Source organism: Salvelinus namaycush, chromosome 32 (assembly GCF_016432855.1).
Source record: "Salvelinus namaycush isolate Seneca chromosome 32, SaNama_1.0, whole genome shotgun sequence".
NCBI classification, from domain to species: Eukaryota; Metazoa; Chordata; class Actinopteri; order Salmoniformes; family Salmonidae; genus Salvelinus; species Salvelinus namaycush.
In genome coordinates this window covers 31,433,973-31,453,106 of record NC_052338.1, presented here as the reverse complement: position 1 = coordinate 31,453,106, position 19,134 = coordinate 31,433,973, and the positions used below count along the sequence as shown (strand labels likewise).

At 42.7% G+C, this 19,134-nt stretch overlaps 1 protein-coding gene across 1 annotated transcript in view; it reads right to left on the bottom strand.

The window, feature by feature from the left end:
- Window positions 1-19,134, bottom strand: part of LOC120027366 (gamma-aminobutyric acid type B receptor subunit 1-like) — a 131,163-nt gene that overhangs the window by 52,892 nt on the left and 59,137 nt on the right. Inside the window, exons 7-8 of the mRNA XM_038972282.1 lie at window positions 16,116-16,361; window positions 10,440-10,503 (exon numbers count right to left, since the gene is read on the bottom strand). Coding sequence (XP_038828210.1) covers window positions 10,440-10,503; window positions 16,116-16,361 — 310 coding nt within the window. The remainder of the gene's footprint in view (window positions 1-10,439; window positions 10,504-16,115; window positions 16,362-19,134) is intronic.

Genomic DNA, 19,134 nt, shown 5'->3' with positions numbered 1-19,134 from the left:
TAGACAGTAGATATGCAGTAGACAGTAGATATGCAGTAGACAGTAGATATACAGTAGATATGCAGTAGATATACAGTAGATATGCAGACGATATGCAGTGAATATGCAGTAGATATGCAGTAGACAGTAGATATGCAGTAGACAGTAAATATGTAGTAGATATGCAGTAGACAGTAGATATGCAGTAGACAGTAGATATGCAGTAGATATGCAGTAGGCAGTATATATGCAGTAGATATGCAGTAGATATGCAGACGATATGCAGTGAATATGCAGTAGATATGCAGTAGACAGTAGATATGCAGTAGACATACAGTAGATATGCAGTAGACAGTAGATAAGCAGTAGATATTGAGTAGATATACAGTAGACAGTAGATATGCAGTAGACAGTAGATATGCAGTAGATATACAGTAGATATACAGTAGACAGTAGATATACAGTAGATATGCAGTAGACAGTAGATATACAGTAGATATACAGTAGACAGTAGATACATAGTAGATATACAGTAGATATGCAGTAGATATACAGTCGATATGCAGTAGATATGCAGTAGATATACAGTAGAAAGTATATATGCAGTAGATATGCAGTAGATATACAGTAGATATGCAGTGAATATGCAGTAGATATAAAGTAGATATACAGTAGACATTAGATATGCAGTAGATAGAGTAGATATGCAGTAGATATGCAGTGAATATGCAGTAGATATAGAGTAGATATGCAGTAGATATGCAGTTGATATGCAGTAGATATAAAGTGTGAATACAGTATATTTGAAGTGGAAATGCTGTAGATATGAATTAGATATGCAGTACATATGAACTGGATATGCAGTGGATATGCAGTAGATATACAGTAGGTATACAGTATGTATGCAGTAGGTATGCAGTAGGTATGCAGTAGATGAGTGGATATGCAGTAGATATACAGTAGATATGCAGTAGATATGCAGTAGACAAACAGTAGATATACAGTAGATCTGCAGTAGGTACGCAGTAGATATGCAGTAGATATGCACTGGAAATGCTGTAGATATGTAGTACATACGCAGCAGATATTAATTGGATATGAGTGAATATGCAGTGGATATGCAGTAGATGTACAGTAGATATACAGTAGGTATACAGTAGGTGTGCAGTAGATATCCAGTAGGTATGCAGTAGGTATACAGTAGGTGTGCAGTAGATATCCAGTAGGTATACAGTAGATATACAGTAGGTATGCAGTAGGTATGCAGTAGGTGTGCAGTAGGTGTGCAGTAGATATCCAGTAGGTATGCAGTAGGTATGCAGTAGGTATACAGTAGATATGCAGTAGGTGTGCAGTAGGTATACAGTAGATATACAGTAGATACAGTAGATATGCAGTATATATACAGTAGATATACAGTAGGTAGGCAGTAGGTATACAGTAGATATACAGTAGGTATGCAGTAGGTAGGCAGTAGGTATGCAGTAGGTATACAGTAGGTATACAGTAGGTATACAGTAGGTATGCAGTAGGTATGCAGTAGGTATGCAGTAGGTATGCAGTAGCTGCTGGCTGACTGAGAAGCAGCTCATGTCCACTTACCCTGCGCTGCATTCTACTACATCCAGAACCAAACCCCTTCCAAACTGCTCTGGGCTAAACCCACTCCAATTAGCGTTGAGTAAATTATTAATCAAAACAACACTTCCTTTTCTGGGACGGTGGGGGAAGCAACAGAGATGAGAGGAGATTGGGGAAAACAAGCTTAATTTTTCATCAGCCGCCACAAAAACAAAGAGTGTTTTCCCACATGAGAGACGACATGAGTCACCGACACAGGCGCTGTCAGAACAGACAACGCAGCAGACAGATTGAACACAGGCACAATGATCAAAACGCAGCCAGCCAAACCAACTAACACCACCTCACTGCCTGCCTCTCTCACAGGCAGCCAGCCTGACGTAGCCAGAGATAAGACGACGCTATCGACACCATTCCTGTGTGACAGAGGAGGCTGCCAGGAAGCCACAAGGGGAGGGCTAAGAGGAGAAAATGTTTAAAAAAAACAAAAGCAAAATAAAGACCTTAAAAAAAAATGTTCTAGTTATTTTTACCCGAGTTTCACCACTACGAGTACTCTTACCTCTCTTATCACCATGGCTACAGTACTGCTCTATGCGTAGGCATGGACGTCAACATAAACAATTTAAATGAAAGGAATAAGACAAGCACATATTAACGTAAAGAGGAGAAGGATTAAAAGGAGACAAATACACCTGGACACAATTTGGAGAAGTCTGTCTCTGTGTCTCTGTGTCTCTGTGTCTCTGTGTCTCTGTGTCTCTGTGTCTCTCTGTCTCTCTGTCTCTGTGTCTCTGTGTCTCTGTGTCTCTGTGTCTCTGTGTCTCTGTGTCTCTGTGTGTCTGTGTCTCTGTGTCTCTGTGTCTCTGTGTCTCTGTGTCTCTGTGTGTCTGTCTGTCTGTCTGTCTGTCTGTCTGTCTGTCTGTCTGTCTGTCTGTCTGTCTGTCTGTCTGTCTGTCTGTCTGTCTGTCTATTCAACGGGCTTTATTGGCATGGGAAAAAGCAAGTGAAATAGATAATTAACAAAAGTGAAATAAATAATACAAACAAACTCACAAAAGTTCCAAAAGTGATGTAACGATGTGCAAATAGTTAAAGTACAAAAGGGAAAATAAATAAACATAAATATGGGTTGTTTGAACATAATGGTGTTTGTTCTTCACTGGTTGCCCTTTTCTTGTGGGAACAGGTCACCAATCTTTCTTCTGTGATGGCACACTGGTATTTCACCCAATAGATATGGGAGTTTATCAAAATTGGACTTCTTTTCAAATTCTCAATGGGTCTGTGTAATCTGAGGGAAATATGTGTCTCTAATATGGTCATACATTTGGCAGGAGGTTAGGAAGTGCAGCTCAGTTTCCACCTCATTTTATGGGCAGTGTGCACATAGCCTGTCTTCTCTTGAGAGCCAGGTCTGCCTACGGCGGCCTTTCTCAATAGCAAGGCTATGCTCACTGAGTCTGAACATAGTCAAAGCTTTCCTTAAGTTTGTCAGCCATAGTAGTCAGGTATTCTGCCACTGTGTACTGTCTGTTAAAATTAAAACTTCTTAGGGATAGCCCCCTTTTTTTCAATTTTCGCCTAAACGACATCTAACTGCCTGTAACTCAGGACCTGAAGCAAGGATATGCATATTCTTGGTACCATTTGAAAGGAAACACTTTGAAGTTTGTGAAAATGTGAAAGGAATGTAGGAGAATAAATCTGGTAAAAGATAATACCAAAATAAAACGAACCAGTCTTTTTCTACCACCATCTTTGAAATGCAAGATGGTAGAAACTCTGCTTGTAATTCTGATAGTGTTGGTAGGAGTGTATATGCAGATGGATATCTTGAAGAATGCCTGACCTACAAGAGTTTTAGTGTGAAGTCCACAGGTACATTTGGGCAAATCGTGAAGGAGATATTCGCATTAAATATTCAATTTTTCTTCAAGAATATCGTCAAATCTGTATACTTGGACTTTGATTAAGCTTTCCAAGTATTAGTAGCCATATTATAAGTTCAACATTTGCAAATCAAACAGTTTCATAACTTCATAACTCTGAATATCCTCAGAGATAAAAAGGCATGCTGTCGTACAAGGTTAGAAATTACATTTTACGACAGATACATGGTTTCCGGATATTCCCGTAACGCTCAGCTCATTGGCTATTTAGCTAGCTTTGTTTGACCCCGATTGGTTCCTATTTGACAAAGACACAGTCGTTCAAGTGATGGCCGCCGACGTCATCGGTGTGCCATGAAGGCATCGCTCTCTGACCAAATATGGTGTCCTATAGGATATACTACACCCCTAATTAAATCGTGAATTCTTGTTACCTTCTAGGATCTCTGAGGAATACATACGAACGTGATTTGACTGGTTGAAACAACGTTTAGGGTTAGATTTTCACAGATTCCTTTCTTGCAAATTGAACGAGTGGAAATTCTAAATCGATCGTGCATGCTATATGGACCTTGTGAGGATATGAAAAAGGATTTTATCTAACAAAACGACACTTCATGTTATCTCTGGGACCCTTTGGATGATAAATCAGAGCAAGATTTCAGAATGTAAGTACATATTTCACCTTCAGAGGTGAATTTATCAAACCTATCGCGTTGAAAAAAAGTATTTTGTTGTTAGGCGCTCTCCTCAAACAATAGCATGGCATTGTTTAATAGCTACTGTAAATTGGTTACTGTAGTTACATTAACAAGAATTTAAGCTTTCAGCCAATATAAGGCACTTACAGTTGAAGTCAGAAGTTTACATACACCTTAGCCAAATACATTTAAACTCAGTTTTTCACAATTCCTGACATTTAATCCCAGTAAAAATTCCCTGTATTAGGTCAGTTAGGATCACCACTTTCTTTTAGGAATGTGAAATGTCAGAATAATAGTAGAGAGAATTATTTATTTCAGCTTTTATTTTTTTCATCACAATCCCAGTGGGTCAGAAGTTTACATACACTCAATTAGTATTTGGTAGCATTGCCTTCAAATTGTTTAACTTGGGTCAAACGTTTCGGGTAGCCTTCCACAAGCTTCCAACAATAAATTGGGTGAATTTTGGCCCATTCCTCCTGACAGAGCTGGTGTAACGAAGTCAGGTTTGTAGGCCTCCTTGCTCGCACATGCTTTTTCAGTTCTGCCCACAAATTTTCTATGGGATTGAGGTCCGCGCTTTGTGATGGCCACTCCAATACCTTGACTTTGTTGTCCTTAAGCCATTTTGCCACAACTTTGGAAGTGTGCTTGGGGTCATTGTCCATTTGGAAGACACATTTGCGACCAAGCTGTAACTTCCTGACTGATGTCTTGAGATGTTGCTTCAATATATTCACATAATTTTCCTCCCTCTTGATGCCATCTATTATGTGAAGTACACCAGTCCCTCCTGCAGCAAAGCACTCCCACAACATGACGCTGCCACCCCCGTGCTTCACGGTTGGGATGGTGTTCTTCGGCTTGCAGGCCTCCCCCTTTTTCCTCCAAACATAACGATGGTCATTATGGCGAAACAGTTCTATTTTTGTTTCATCAGACCAGAGGACATTTCTCCAAAAAGTATGATCTTTGTCGCCATGTGCAGTTGCAAACCATAGTCTGGATTTTTTATGGCAGTTTTGGAGCAGTGGCTTCTTCGTTGCTGAGCAGCCTTTCAGGTTATGTCGATATAGGACTCGTTTTACTTTGGATATAGGTACATTTGTACCCGTTTCCTCCAGCATCTTCACAAGGTCCTTTGCTGTTGTTCTGGGATTGATTTGCACTTTTCGCACCAAAGTACGTTCATCTCTAGGAGACAGAATGCATCTCCTTCCTGAGCGGTGTGATGGCTGCGTGGTCCCATGGTGTTAATACTTGCGTACTATTGTTTGTACAGATGAACGTGGTACCTTCAGGCATTTGTAAATTGCTCCCCATGATGAATCAGACTTGTGGAGGTCTACAATTTGGAGGTCTTGGCTGATTTCTTTTGATTTTCCCATGATGTCAAGCAAAGAGGCACTGAGTTTGAAGGTAGGCCTTGAAATACATCCACAGGTACACCTCCAATTGACTCAAATGCCTATCAGAAGCTTCTAAAGCCATGACATCATTTTCTGGAATTTTCCAAGCTGTTTAAAGGCACAGTCCAACTTAGTGTATGTAAACTTCTGACCCAATTGTCTGGAAACAATTGTTGGAAAAATTACTTGTGTCATAAGTAGATGTCCTAACCGAAAACTATAGTTTGTTCATTAACAAGAAATGTGTTGAGTGGTTGAAAAGCGAGTTTTATTGACTCCAACCTAAGTGCATGGTGTATGTAAACTTCCCACTTCAACTGTATATCTACCGACATTTGTTGTTTCTCTAAAATCTGCGATCGTGACACAAAACGCTGCATAATTTACACCTGTCCCGTTAACGGGACGCCTATCCCTAAGGGCCAAATAGCATTCTAGTGTGCTCTGTTTTTTTAAGATTCTTTCCAATGTGTCAAGTAATTATCTTTTTGTTATGTCATGATTTGGTTGGGACTAATTGTGTTGCTGTCCTGGGGCTCTGTGGGGTATGTTGAATTTTATGTTCCCTTTGATGGCGTAGAAGGCCCTTCTTTTCTTGTCTCTCAGATCGTTCACAGCTTTGTGCCTGTGGCGCTGATGTTTAGGCCGAGGTATGTATTCTCCTTGTGTGCTCCAGGGCAACGGTGTCTTGATGGAATTTGTATTCGTGGTCACGGCAACTGGACCTTTTTTGGAACCATTATTTTTGTCTAACTGAGATTTACTGTCTGGGCCCGTGTCTGTCAGAATCTGTTCAGAAGATCTAGGTGCTGCTGTAGGCCCTCTTTGGTTGGTGACAGAAGCACCAGATCATCAGCAAACAGTAGACATTTGACTTCAGATTCTAGTAGTGTGAGGCCGGGTGCTGCAGACTGTTCGCCAATTCGCCAGTGCGAACTGTTCACCAGTGCGCTCGCCAATTCGTTGATATATATGTTGAAGAGGGAGGGGCTTAAGCTGCATCCCTGTCTCACCCCGCGGCACTGTGGAAAGAAATGTGTGTGTTTTTTGTCAATTTTAACCCCACACTTGTTGTTTGTGAACATGGATTCTATAATGTCGTATCTTTATCCCCCAACATCGCTATCCATCAATTTGTATAGCAAGACCCTTATGCCAAATTGAGTCAAAAGCTTTTTTGAAATCGACAAAACATGAAAAGACCTTTGTTTTGGTTTGTTTGCTTTGTTTCTCTCTGTCTCTCTATATCTCCGTCTCTGTATATCTGTCTCTCTATATCTCCGTCTCTGTATCTCTGTCTCTCTATATCTCCGTCTCTGTATATCTGTCTCTCTATATCTCCGTCTCTGTATCTCTGTCTCTCTATATCTCCGTCTCTGTATCTCTGTCTCTCTATATCTCCGTCTCTGTATCTCTGTCTCTCTATATCTCCGTCTCTGTATCTCTGTCTCTCTATATCTCCGTCTCTGTATCTCTGTCTCTCTATATCTCCGTCTCTGTATCTCTGTCTCTCTATATCTCCGTCTCTGTATCTCTGTCTCTCTATATCTCCGTCTCTGTATATCTGTCTCTCTATATCTCCGTCTCTGTATCTCTGTCTCTCTATATCTCCGTCTCTGTATATCTGTCTCTCTATATCTCCGTCTCTGTATCTCTGTCTCTCTATATCTCCGTCTCTGTATCTCTGTCTCTCTATATCTCCGTCTCTGTATCTCTGTCTCTCTATATCTCCGTCTCTGTATCTCTGTCTCTCTATATCTCCGTCTCTGTATCTCTGTCTCTCTATATCTCCGTCTCTGTATCTCTGTCTCTCTATATCTCCGTCTCTGTATCTCTGTCTCTCTATATCTCCGTCTCTGTATCTCTGTCTCTCTATATCTCCGTCTCTGTATCTCTGTCTCTCTATATCTCCGTCTCTGTATATCTGTCTCTCTATATCTCCGTCTCTGTATCTCTGTCTCTCTATATCTCCGTCTCTGTATATCTGTCTCTCTATATCTCTGTCTCTGTATCTCTGTCTCTCTATATCTCCGTCTCTGTATCTCTGTCTCTCTATATCTCTGTCTCTGTATATCTGTCTCTGTATATCTGTCTCTCTATATCTCCGTCTCTGTAGATCTGTCTCTCTATATCTACGTCTCTGTATCTCTGTCTCTCTATATCTCTGTCTCTGTATCTCTGTCTCTCTCCCCCCTCTGAAGTTGTGGGAATGTTTGTTGCTATCTGGGTCTCTCTCATCTCTGTCTGTCCGTCTGTCTGTCTGTCATTCTCTCTCTTGATCTCTGTCTGTCTGTCTGTCTCTCTCTCGCTCTCTCCCTTTCCCTCTCATCTCTGCCTCTCTCTCTCTGTCCCTCTCTCTTTCTTGCTCTCTCCCTCTCCCTCTCGTCTCTGTCCCTCTCCCTCTCGTCTCCGTCCCTCTCCCTCTCGTCTCCGTCTCCCTCTCGTCTCCGTCTCTCTCTCCCTCCCGTCTCCGTCTCCCTCTCCCTCTCGTCTCTGTCTGTCTCTCTCCTCATGGAGATTTTTTTTAAACATGACTGTAGCGGCGTTTATGCTAAACTAAAGCACTGGGCTTTCGGGTTTATTGTAATTGCAAGAAGAACTGATACCTTTCAGAATAGCTCATTAGGGAAACCCTCCAACATTGACTGAAATATTTAAGGAGCTATTAACTTTTTATGCACATGTTCATTTAATTTTTTTCTGCTATAATTGTATATGAGTAAGTACAGCTGCGCCAGGGGACAATATTGAGACCCTTATTGTTCATGAGACTTACTGAACAGATGTGTCTGGGCATAAACCTATCCCCTCAAAACACACACACACACACACACACACACACACACACACACACACACACACACACACACACACACACACACACATAAACCTATCCCCTCAAAACACACACACACACACACACACACACACACACACACACACACACACACACACACACACACACACACACACACACACACACACACACACACACACACACACACACACACACACACACACACACACACACACACACACACAGAAGCCAAACCCCCTCAAAACATGAGGAGTTTCAGTGGAGATAAGAAACCTCATATTGTCAGTAAATTCAGTATATGGAACATATTGTATTTTTATGAAATACTTGTCAGCAATGTGTAATGGATTGTGATTGGTAGAGAATAAAAACCAGAATTCGATAAATCTACACTTGTCAAATGGTTAAAGTTATAGGTTATAAGGTATATATAGGTTATAAGATACCAATGGCAGAACGTACTGTAAAAGGATTATCTTGGTTATGATTATGGTACAGTACATTGTGTAAACAGGAAGAAAGTTTACTGCACAGTGCATTAGGAAAGTATTCAGACCCCTTCCCTTTTTCCAAATGTTGTTACGTTACAACTTGATTCCAAATTTGATTAAATACATGTTTTCCCTCATCAATCTAAACACAATACACCATAATGACGAAGTGCAAACAGGTTTATAGACATTTTTGCAAATGTATTGCAAATAAAAAACAGAAATACCTTATTTACATAAGTATTCAGACCCTTTGCTATGAGACTCGAAATTGATTTCAAGTGCATCCTGTTTCCATTGATTATCCTTGAGATGTTTCTACAACTTGATTGGAGTCCACCTGTGGTAAATTCAATTGATTGGACATGATTTGGAAAGGTACACACCTGTCTATATAAGGTCCCACAGTTAACAGTGCATATCAGAGCAAAAACCAAGCAATGACGTTGAAGGAATTGTCCGTAGAGCTCAGAGAAAGGATTGTGTCGAGGCACAGATCTGGGGAAGGGTACCAAAACATTTCTGCAGCATTGAAGGTCCCCCAAAACACAGTGGCATCCATCATTCTTAAATGGAAGAAGTTTGGAACCATCAAGACTTTTCCTAGAGCTGGCTGCCCGGACAAACTGAACAATCAGGGGGGAAGAAGGGCCTTGGTCAGGGAGGTGACCAAGAACCCGATGGTCACTGTGACAGACCTCCAGAGTTCCTTTGTGGAGATGGGAGAACCTTCCAGAAGGTAAACCATCTCTGCAGGACGCCACAAATCAGGACTTTATGATAGAGTGGCCAGACAGAAGGAGAGTGATGGAGTGCTGCATCAGATGACCTGGCCTCCACAATCACACGACCTTAACCCAATTGAGATGGTTTGGGATGAGTTGAACCGCAGAGGGAAGGAAAAGCAGCCAACAAGTGCTCAGCATATGTGGGAACCCCTTCAAAACTGTTGGAAAAGCATTCCAGGTGAAGCTGGTTGAGAGAATGCCAAGAGTGTGCAAAGCTGTCATCAAGGCAAAAAGTAGCTACTTTGAAGAATCTCAAATATAAAATATATTAAAATTTTTGGTCACTACATGATTCCATATGTGTTATTTCGTAGTTTTCTTGTCTTCACTATTATTCTACAATGTAGAAAATAGTAAAAATAAAGAAAAACCCTTAAATGAGTAGGTGTGTCCAAACTTTTGACTGATCCTGTATGTAAATGATATATTTCTGTATTTCATATTCAATAAAATTGCTAACATTTATAATAGCAAGTTTTCAATTTGTCATTACGAGGTATTGTGTGAAGAAAATAAACATTGATTTAATCCAACAACACAACAAAATGTGGAATAAGTCAAGGTGAATACTTTCTAGAGCACTATATATGGTTGATACTCATGATTATGGACTCAGGGATGGAACTGAAGGATTTTGGGCACTGGCCATCCACGCTAGTACACCACAAATGCTACTACCCGGATCCAAGATTATGTTCAAAATGACAAGATGTCACCAGCCGTGAGGACATTTTTAGTTATTTATTGTATACATGAGGAAGAGAGAGAGTACTGTACCTTGCAGCTGCTCAATAAGAGTCCAGGCCATTCTAGAACCCTGGGCATCAAACACAACATGGCCCTGTAGGAAGAAAAATAATGAAGATAAAAAAATGTAAGTGGTATACAGTTTAACACCTCTCTCTCTCTTTCAGTTTTCTGACGTTTAGGAGAATATTCCATCAACGTCACACACCAAACATACCCAGAACGTGGTTGCAATGTTCTCAGAACATAAGCTATTAATGTTCTAGACATGTTTCTTGGGAACGTTGCAAGAACATTCATGTTTTCAGTTTTCTGAGGTTTAGGAGAATATTCTTCCCTAAAGACGTTCTGTTTACATTAAGGGGATGATCTCTAGGAAACAATCCTTGCACATCACTAGAACTCTCCTATGAAAACGGTAAGTAATGACCTTATGAGACACGTAAGGGAACGTTCTCTAAAGTTGTGGCAACGTTTGTTGTCATCTGGGTCTCTCTCGCATCTCTGTCTGTCTCTCGCTCTCTCTCGCTCTCTGTGTCTCTCTCTTTCTCAGTCTGAATCTCTCTGTTTGTCTTTCTGTCTCTGTGTCTCTCTCTTGCTGTCTGTCTTTCTCTCTGTCTCTCTATCTCCATCGCTTTCTTTCTCGATCTCTCTCTCTGTGCCTCTCTATCTATCTCTCTCTCTTTCTCTGTGTATGTCTCTCTCTCTGATGGCCGTCTATCTGGCTGTCTCTCTTTCTCAATTCAATGGGCGTTATTGACATGGGAAACATATGTTTACATTGCCAAAGCAAGTGAAATAGATAATAAACAAAAGTGAAATAAACAATAAAAACTGAGCAGTAAGTTCACATACTTTTCAAAGGAATAGAGACATTTCAAATGTCATATTAGGGCTATATACAGTGTTGTCATGATGTGCAAATAGTTAAAGTACAACATGGAAAATAAATTAACATAAATATGGGTTGTATTTACAATGGTGTTTGTTCTTCACTGGTTGCCCTTTTCTTGTGACAACAGGTCACACATCATGCTGCTGTGATTGCACACTGTGGTATTTCACCTAATAGACATGAGAGTTTATCAAAATGAGATTCATTTTCAAATTCTTTGTGGGTGTGTGTAATCTGAGTGAAATATGTGTCTCTAGTATGGTCATACATTTGGCAGGAGGTTAGGAAGTGCAGCTCAGTTTCCACCTAATTTTGTGGGCAGTGTGCACATAGCCTGTTTTCTCTTCAGAGACAGGTCTGCCTATGGCAGCCTCTCTCAATAGCAAGGCTATGCTCACGGAGTCTGTACATAGTCAAAGATTTCCTTAAATGTTGAGTCAGTCACAGTGGTCAGGTATTCTGCCACTGTGTACTCTCTGTTTAGGGCCAAATAGCATTCTAGTTTGCTCTGTTTTTTTGTTAATTCTTTCCAATGTGTCAAGTAATTATCTTTTTGTTTTCACATGATTTGGTTGTGTCTAATTGTGTTGCTGTCCTGGGGCTCTGTGGGTCTGTTTGTGATTGTGAACAGAGCCCCAGGACCAGCTTGCTTAGGGGACTCTTCTCCAGGTTCCTCTCTCTGTTGGTGATGGCTTTGTTATGGAAGGTTTGAAAATCACTTCCTTTTAGGTGGTTGTAGAATTTAACCGCTCTTTTCTGGATTTTAATCATTAGCGGATATCGTCCTAATTCTACTCTGCATGCATTATTTGGTGTTTTACATAGTACACAGCGGAAGTTTTTGCAGAATTCTGTATGCAAAGACTCAATTTGGTGCTTGTCGCATTTTGTGAATTCTTGGTTTGTGAGCGGACCCCAGACCTCACAACCATAAAGGGTAATGGGTTTTATAACTGATTCAAGTGTTCTTTGCCAGATCCCAATTGGGATGTTGAATTTTATGTTCCTTTTGATGGCGCAGAAGGCCCTTCTTGCTTTGTTTATTAGATCGTTCACAGCTTTGTGGAAGTTACCTGGGGTGCTGATGTTTAGGCCGAGGTATGTATAATTCTTGTGTGATCCAGGGCAACGGTGTCTAGATGGAATTTGTATTTGTGTTCCTGGCAATTGGACCTTTTCTGGAACACTGTTATTTTTGTCTCACAGAGATTTACTGTCAGGGTCCAGGTCTGATAGAATCTGTGCAGAAGATCTAGGTGCTGCTGTAGGCCCTCCTTGGTTGGGGACAGAAGCACCAGATCATCAACAAACAGTAGATATTTGACTCTAGTAAGGTGAGGCTGGGTGCTGCAGACTGTTTTAGTGCCCTCGCCAATTCATTGATATACCGTACATGTTGAACAGGGTGGGGCTCAAGCGCTGCATACCTGTCTCACCCCACAGCCCTGTAGAAAATGTTGTTTGTTTACATGGATTCTATAATGTCGTATCTTTTTCCCTCCAACATTGCTATACATCAATTTGTATAGCAGACCCTCATGCCCAATTGAGTCCAAAGCTTTTTTCATTGAGGATACCATCAACACCACAGGCCTTTTGGGGTTGGAGGGTTTGTATTTTGTCCTGTAGTTCATTCAATGTAATTGGAGAATTCAGTGGGTTCTGTTAGTCTTTAATAGCTGATTCTAAGATTTGTAATTCAGGTATATATTTTTGCTGTTTGTTCTTTGAAGAAGTGGTTTATCCTCACATCTCCATTTTGGATAGATAACTCTTCGTGTTGTTGTTTGTTTAGTGTTTTCCAATTTTCCCAGAAGTGGTTAGATTCTATGGATTCTTCAATGACTTTGAGCAGATTTCTGACGTGCTGTTCCTTCTTTTTCCGTAGTGTATTTCTGTATTGTTGTAGTGTTTCACCATAGTGAAGCCGTAGACTCGTAGATTTTCTGGGTCTCCATGTTTTTGGCTGGACAGGTTTGTTAATTTATTTCTTAGGTTTTTGCAATCTTCATCAAACCATGTGTCCTTGTTGACCATTTTCTTAAGTTGTTTGCTTTCTTTTTTATATTTGATAGGGAAGCTGAAAGGTCAAATATACAATTTAGGCTTTTTACTGCCAAGTTTCTACTTTCACTATTACAGTGAAATGTTTTGTCCAGAATTTGTCTAAAAGGGATTGAATTTGTTGCCTAATTGTTTTTTGGTCGGTTTATGCACTACTTTCCTTCCATCTATAGTCTTAATTAATGCTCTGCAGCTCCTTTGGCGTTGACGTCTCGTGATTGAGTATCGCTCTGTTCAAGTAGAGTGTGATTTTGCTGTGATCTGATAGGGGAGTCAGTGGACTGACTGTGAACGCTCTGAGATACTCTTGGTTGAGGTCCGTGATAAAGTAGTCAGCAGTATTACGGCCAGGGGATGAGCTGTAGGTGTACCTACCATAGAAGTCCCCTCGTAGCCTACCATTGACTTATTACAGACCCAGTGTGCGACAGAGCTGCAGGGAGTTGTGACCTATTTCTGGGGGGGTTGTTTTGTCATAATTGTGTTCAGGGGGACATATTTGGGAGGGAATGATGTCACCTCCAGGTAGGTGTTCGTCCCCCTTTGTGCTGAAAGTGTCAAGATCTTGTCCAGTTCTGGCATTTCGGTCGCCACAGACTAGTACATGTCCCTGGGCCTGGAAATTGTTGATCTCCTCCTCAAGGGTGGAGAAGCTGTCTTCAATAATGTATGGGGATTCTATTGGGGGTAATAGAAAATAGAAAAAAATTAAGATCTTTTTTTCTTATTCATTTCTAGACAGATGTAAAATGAAGGGGTCTGATATGGGGGGGGGGGGGGGGGGGGGGGCTATATAGAGTGTGGCCAGGGTTTGCTTGGGGGGGGTCTTAGCTGGTTGGTATGTGGCTGGTGATTCTGTGGCCTGGGTATAGGTTCTCTTGGCGTGAGTTCTCTCGGTGCAGGGTATTCACTTGTTTGCATGGCCTTCATACTGGCCGATGTTAATTCAACTCAGAGGCAGAGGAAAGCTGGAAGCACGTTGTCCTTTATAGGGATGTTTTTTAGTATTTCATATTCTCGATTATCTAATCAGCCGGTCATATTGAGTTTAGGTGCAGCGACGGGTCAAGGGAAAGATAGAGTCTGCATACCTAGGGTCTATCTATTTCACTGTCTCTCTCTCTCTCTCTCTCTCTCTCTCTCTCTGTCTCTCTCTCTCTGTCTCTCTCTGTCTCTCTTTGTCTCTCTGTCTCTCTGTCTCTCTGTCTCTCTGTCTCTCTTCCTTTCTGCCTCTCTCTCTCTGCCTCTCTCTCTCTCTCAAATTCAAATTCAAGCTGCTCTATTGGCATGAAAAACATTGTGTCAATATGGCAAAGCAACAATGTATACAATATACATTGTAATAAAATTATAAACAATGACAAATAATAATATAGAATGGCAGTAAATAATAATACAAAATTAAATATAAAAATAGTAACAATAAAATGGTAACAGTCAATAATCGAATGTAATGTAATAAAAAAATGAAACTATAACTAACTTATAACTAAATAACGGTCATCTTCACCATTACATTGGTACTACAACTACTATCATCATTACCACTACTACCACCACCACCATCATTAAACTGCTATCATTACCATTACCACCCATACCATTACTACTTGGAATGATAAACAACAATAATAACAGTAATAACAATAACAGTAATAACAATAACAGTCATAATAAGTAACAGTCATAATACTGCTTACTATGCAGATGTTATTATTCAGTGTCCCTCAGGCTATGGCAGGCAAATACCGATTTGGCTGCAAGAAGAGCCGTTGCTCCTTCGCCCATGAGTATTTTTTGTGTTTCCTCTGGGTTTAATAAGTACAAATTTGGAATAAATGTAGACATTTCTGTGAATAATGAATCTCTTGGTGAGGAATATTTATCACAGTAAAGGAGAAAGTGCATCTCTGTTTCTCTCTCTCTGTCTCTCTGTCTCTCTGTCTCTCTGCCTCTCTGCCTCTCTGCCTCTCTGCCTCTCTGCCTCTCTGCCTCTCTGCCTCTCTTTCTGTCTCTCTTTCTGTCTCTCTTTCTGTCTCTCTTTCTGTCTCTCTTTCTGTCTCTCATGTGTCTACCTCATGGTGTCAGGGGATAAGGTATAGCTCTGTCTGGAGAATTAATCTCTCTTTCTGTTTTTCTCTCTTTCTGTTCCGCTCTCTCACACACTCACTCTCTCCTCTCACTCCCTGTTATTCCCATTTTGGATTGACCAGTTGGAATACAGTGGCTTCCTTGGGGGCCTTCGGGAGGGTGTCTCGCTGGTCAGGCGGGGTGTACGTTGCTCTGTTGCGCCTGTGGGAGGTGTTGGGGCTGTGTTTGAGGGGGATGTCCTTCAGGGCCCTGGAAATGGTGGGAAGTGCTTCCTTGTGGAGGTGGCACTGGTCATAAAGACTGTTCAAGTCCAGGGTAGAGTGGTGGGTTATGTAGACATTAGGTTTTGAGACACAGTCCCGGGAAATCTTGCATTCACCCAATCTATGGTGGCAAGGTGAAAGTATTGTCGTGGTAGCAGGGTGGAGATCACTACTTGTGTGTTAGGGAATGTGGAAGAAACTTTTTCAATCACTCCCTTGACTGCTGTGGCCAGGATGTTTGTGCCCGTGTTAATTATGATGTTGCTGGGGGACCGTAGTCTGTCCTCTCTCTCTCTCTGTCTCTCTCTTATATCTCTCCCAGTACAACCACAAACTTCTCCTCTTTCTCTTCAACATCCATCCTCTCTCTGTGGTTACATATAAGATACTCACCGACACTCCTTCGAATGAGCTGGTGTTGAGAGCACGGTAGATCTCGGCAGTGATATCTCGGTTGTTGTAGTTGAAGTCTTCCAGCCTGCGGCCCTTGGCCTTCAGTGGGCCAACGGTCTTGTTGAGGGCCAGAGCCAGGGCCCACACTGCATCGTAGGCCAGAGGGGCCTCCTGGAACCCCCCCGTCTCCTCAGGGTTCTTACCCCCCAACTTAGACATCAGCTGGTTCAGAAACTCCTGAGACGTCTGGAGAAGAGAGAGGAGGAGGGGCTTAGAACAGTTTTATTTTTATTTCAACTTTATTTAACCAGGTAGGCTAGTTAAGAACAAGTTCTCATTTACAACTGTGACCTGGCCAAGATAAAGCAAAGCAGTGCGACACAAACAACAACACAGAGTTACACATAGGAATAAATAAGCGTACAGTCAATAACACAATAGAGAAAAAGAAAGAATGGGTGAGTGAGGAAGGGTTGGTGTACACAGCTGGGAGCACCAGGTTGACAGCTGGGAGCACCAGGTTGACAGCTGGGAGCACCAGGTCGACAGCTGGGAGCACCAGGTCGACAGCTGGGAGCACCAGGTCGACAGCTGGGAGCACCAGGTCGACAGCTGGGAGCACCAGGTTGACGTCCTGTCTCCCAGTGGGCGGGGTCTATCTGGGTACAGGTCAGATGTTCCTCTCATCTCGCTAAGAAGTCACCAGGGTACAAACACGACAAACACTCACACGGGTTCCCAAACACACACCAACCAACCAGCCAGCCAGCCAGCCAGCCAACCAACCAACATGCACCCCTCCTGTATCCATCCACCCCCATTCTGTTGGCCCAGGAGCCTGCCATGTCTGGACTGAGTTCCAGACATCTACCAGTTTCTACCCTTTGACAACAACAAAAAATCACATTGGACAGGTCCACTTTATGATAAAATCCCTCCACCCTCGTAATTTGGCTCAATAACATAATCATTTTCTCTCCCATTTTCTCTCCCACTCCATTGATATGGAGGTTTTTAAAAAGGATTGGACAGGTTTTTGACAGAGTTGTTGATATGCCATGCGACGAGAGACGACGCTCCAAAGGAACGTTCTCTACAGAACAGTGGCAAGGGCCAATTTGTATTTTGGGACAAAATCGCGTCTCTCGTCGCATGGCAGATCAACAACTCTGTCAAAAACCTGTCCAATCCTCGAGCCAAAGACATTAGGTTTTGAGACACAGTCCCGGGAAATGCTTGCAGTCACCCGCTCGCTGTTTGGTGGCAAGGTGAAAGTATTTTCGTGGTAGCAGGGTGGAGATCACCACTTGTGTGTTTAGGGAATGTGGAATCACAACGGTGGTGGAGCGCCGTATTATTAGCAGACACACACACACACACACACACAGACACACACCTGAGTGCCTGATGAAATGGAGGAAATCAGTTCCCATTGTAATAAAATATGAGAGATGGGGTCTGTGTGTTTTTCTAGCGCATCCTGAATGGAGAGAGAGAGGATGTTTTCATGCTGTCTGAGTCTAGAAAGGGAATTATTAATAGGCATCACTTTAGACAGGGGTGCTGAACGGGGCTTGACAGGAAGGGTGCTGAACAGGGCTTGACAGGAAGGGTGCTGAACAGGGCTTAACAGGAAGGGTGCTGAACAGGGCTTGACAGGAAGGGTGCTGAACAGGGCTTGACAGGAAGGGTGCTGAACAGGGCTTGACAGGAAGGGTGCTGAACAGGGCTTAACAGGAAGGGTGCTGAACAGGGCTTGACAGGAAGGGTGCTGAACAGGGCTTAACAGGAAGGGTGCTGAACAGGGCTTGACAGGAAGGGTGCTGAACAGGGCTTAACAGGAAGGGTGCTGAACAGGGCTTGACAGGAAGGGTGCTGAACAGGGCTTGACAGGAAGGGTGCTGAACAGGGATTGACAGGAAGGGTGCTGAACAGGGCTTGACAGGAAGGGTGCTGAACAGGGCTTAACAGGAAGGGTGCTGAACAGGGCTTGATAGGAAGGGTGCTGAACAGGGCTTAACAGGAAGGGTGCTGAACAGGGCTTGACAGGAAGGGTGCTGAACAGGGCTTAACAGGAAGGGTGCTGAACAGGGCTTGACAGGAAGGGTGCTGAACAGGGCTTGACAGGAAGGGTGCTGAACAGGGCTTGACAGGAAGGGTGCTGAACAGGGCTTGACAGGATTGGTGCTGAACAGGGCTTGACAGGAAGGGTGCTGAACAGGGCTTGACAGGAAGGGTGCTGAACAGGGCTTGACAGGATTGGTGCTGAACAGGGCTTGACAGGAAGGTTGCTGAACAGGGCTTGACAGGAAGCGTGCTGGCAGAAAGCTTGACAGGAAGGGTGCTGAACAGGGCTTGACAGGAAGGGTGCTGAACAGGGCTTGACAGGAAGGGTTCTGGCAGAAGGCTTGACAGGAAGGGTTCTGGCAGAAGGCTTGACAGCGAAGGAATATGGAGGAAGGAAGGAGAGGAGGCTCTCTCTCTCTCTCTCTCTACCTGATCTCTGTGACGAGCTAAGGAGAGACATAACAGATCTGTAATAGCGTTCCAAATGGCCCTCTATTCCCCTATATCGTGCACTACTTTCAAAGCAGGGCCCATAATAGGAAATAGAATAGGTTGCCATTTGGGAGACAGCCCTAGAAGCAGGTCAATTGTCAAGCAAATGTCCACGGTCACCGTTAGAACTATTTTCTCCTCTCTGTCTGCAGCGCTGCTTCCAGCAGCAGCAGTAGCACGTTGTTGTCCGTTGCTTAGCAACCGCGGTAAACAAGTCTATCACGCGGTCATGCAGTTGCAGCTGTTGCGCACATACAGTTTATTAGGTGGCCGTGGCTTGCTATATAAAACAGGCAGACAGGCATCGAGGCCTTAAGTTCCATTGAACGTTAGATAGGCCAAATGATTGACCTATCCGACGTTGAGGGTGGTGTGATCGTCGGTGTGCCAGGAGTGCCAGATCCAGTATCTCTGAAATGTCTTCCCTCCTGAGCTGCTTTTCACACACAGACATTGTCTT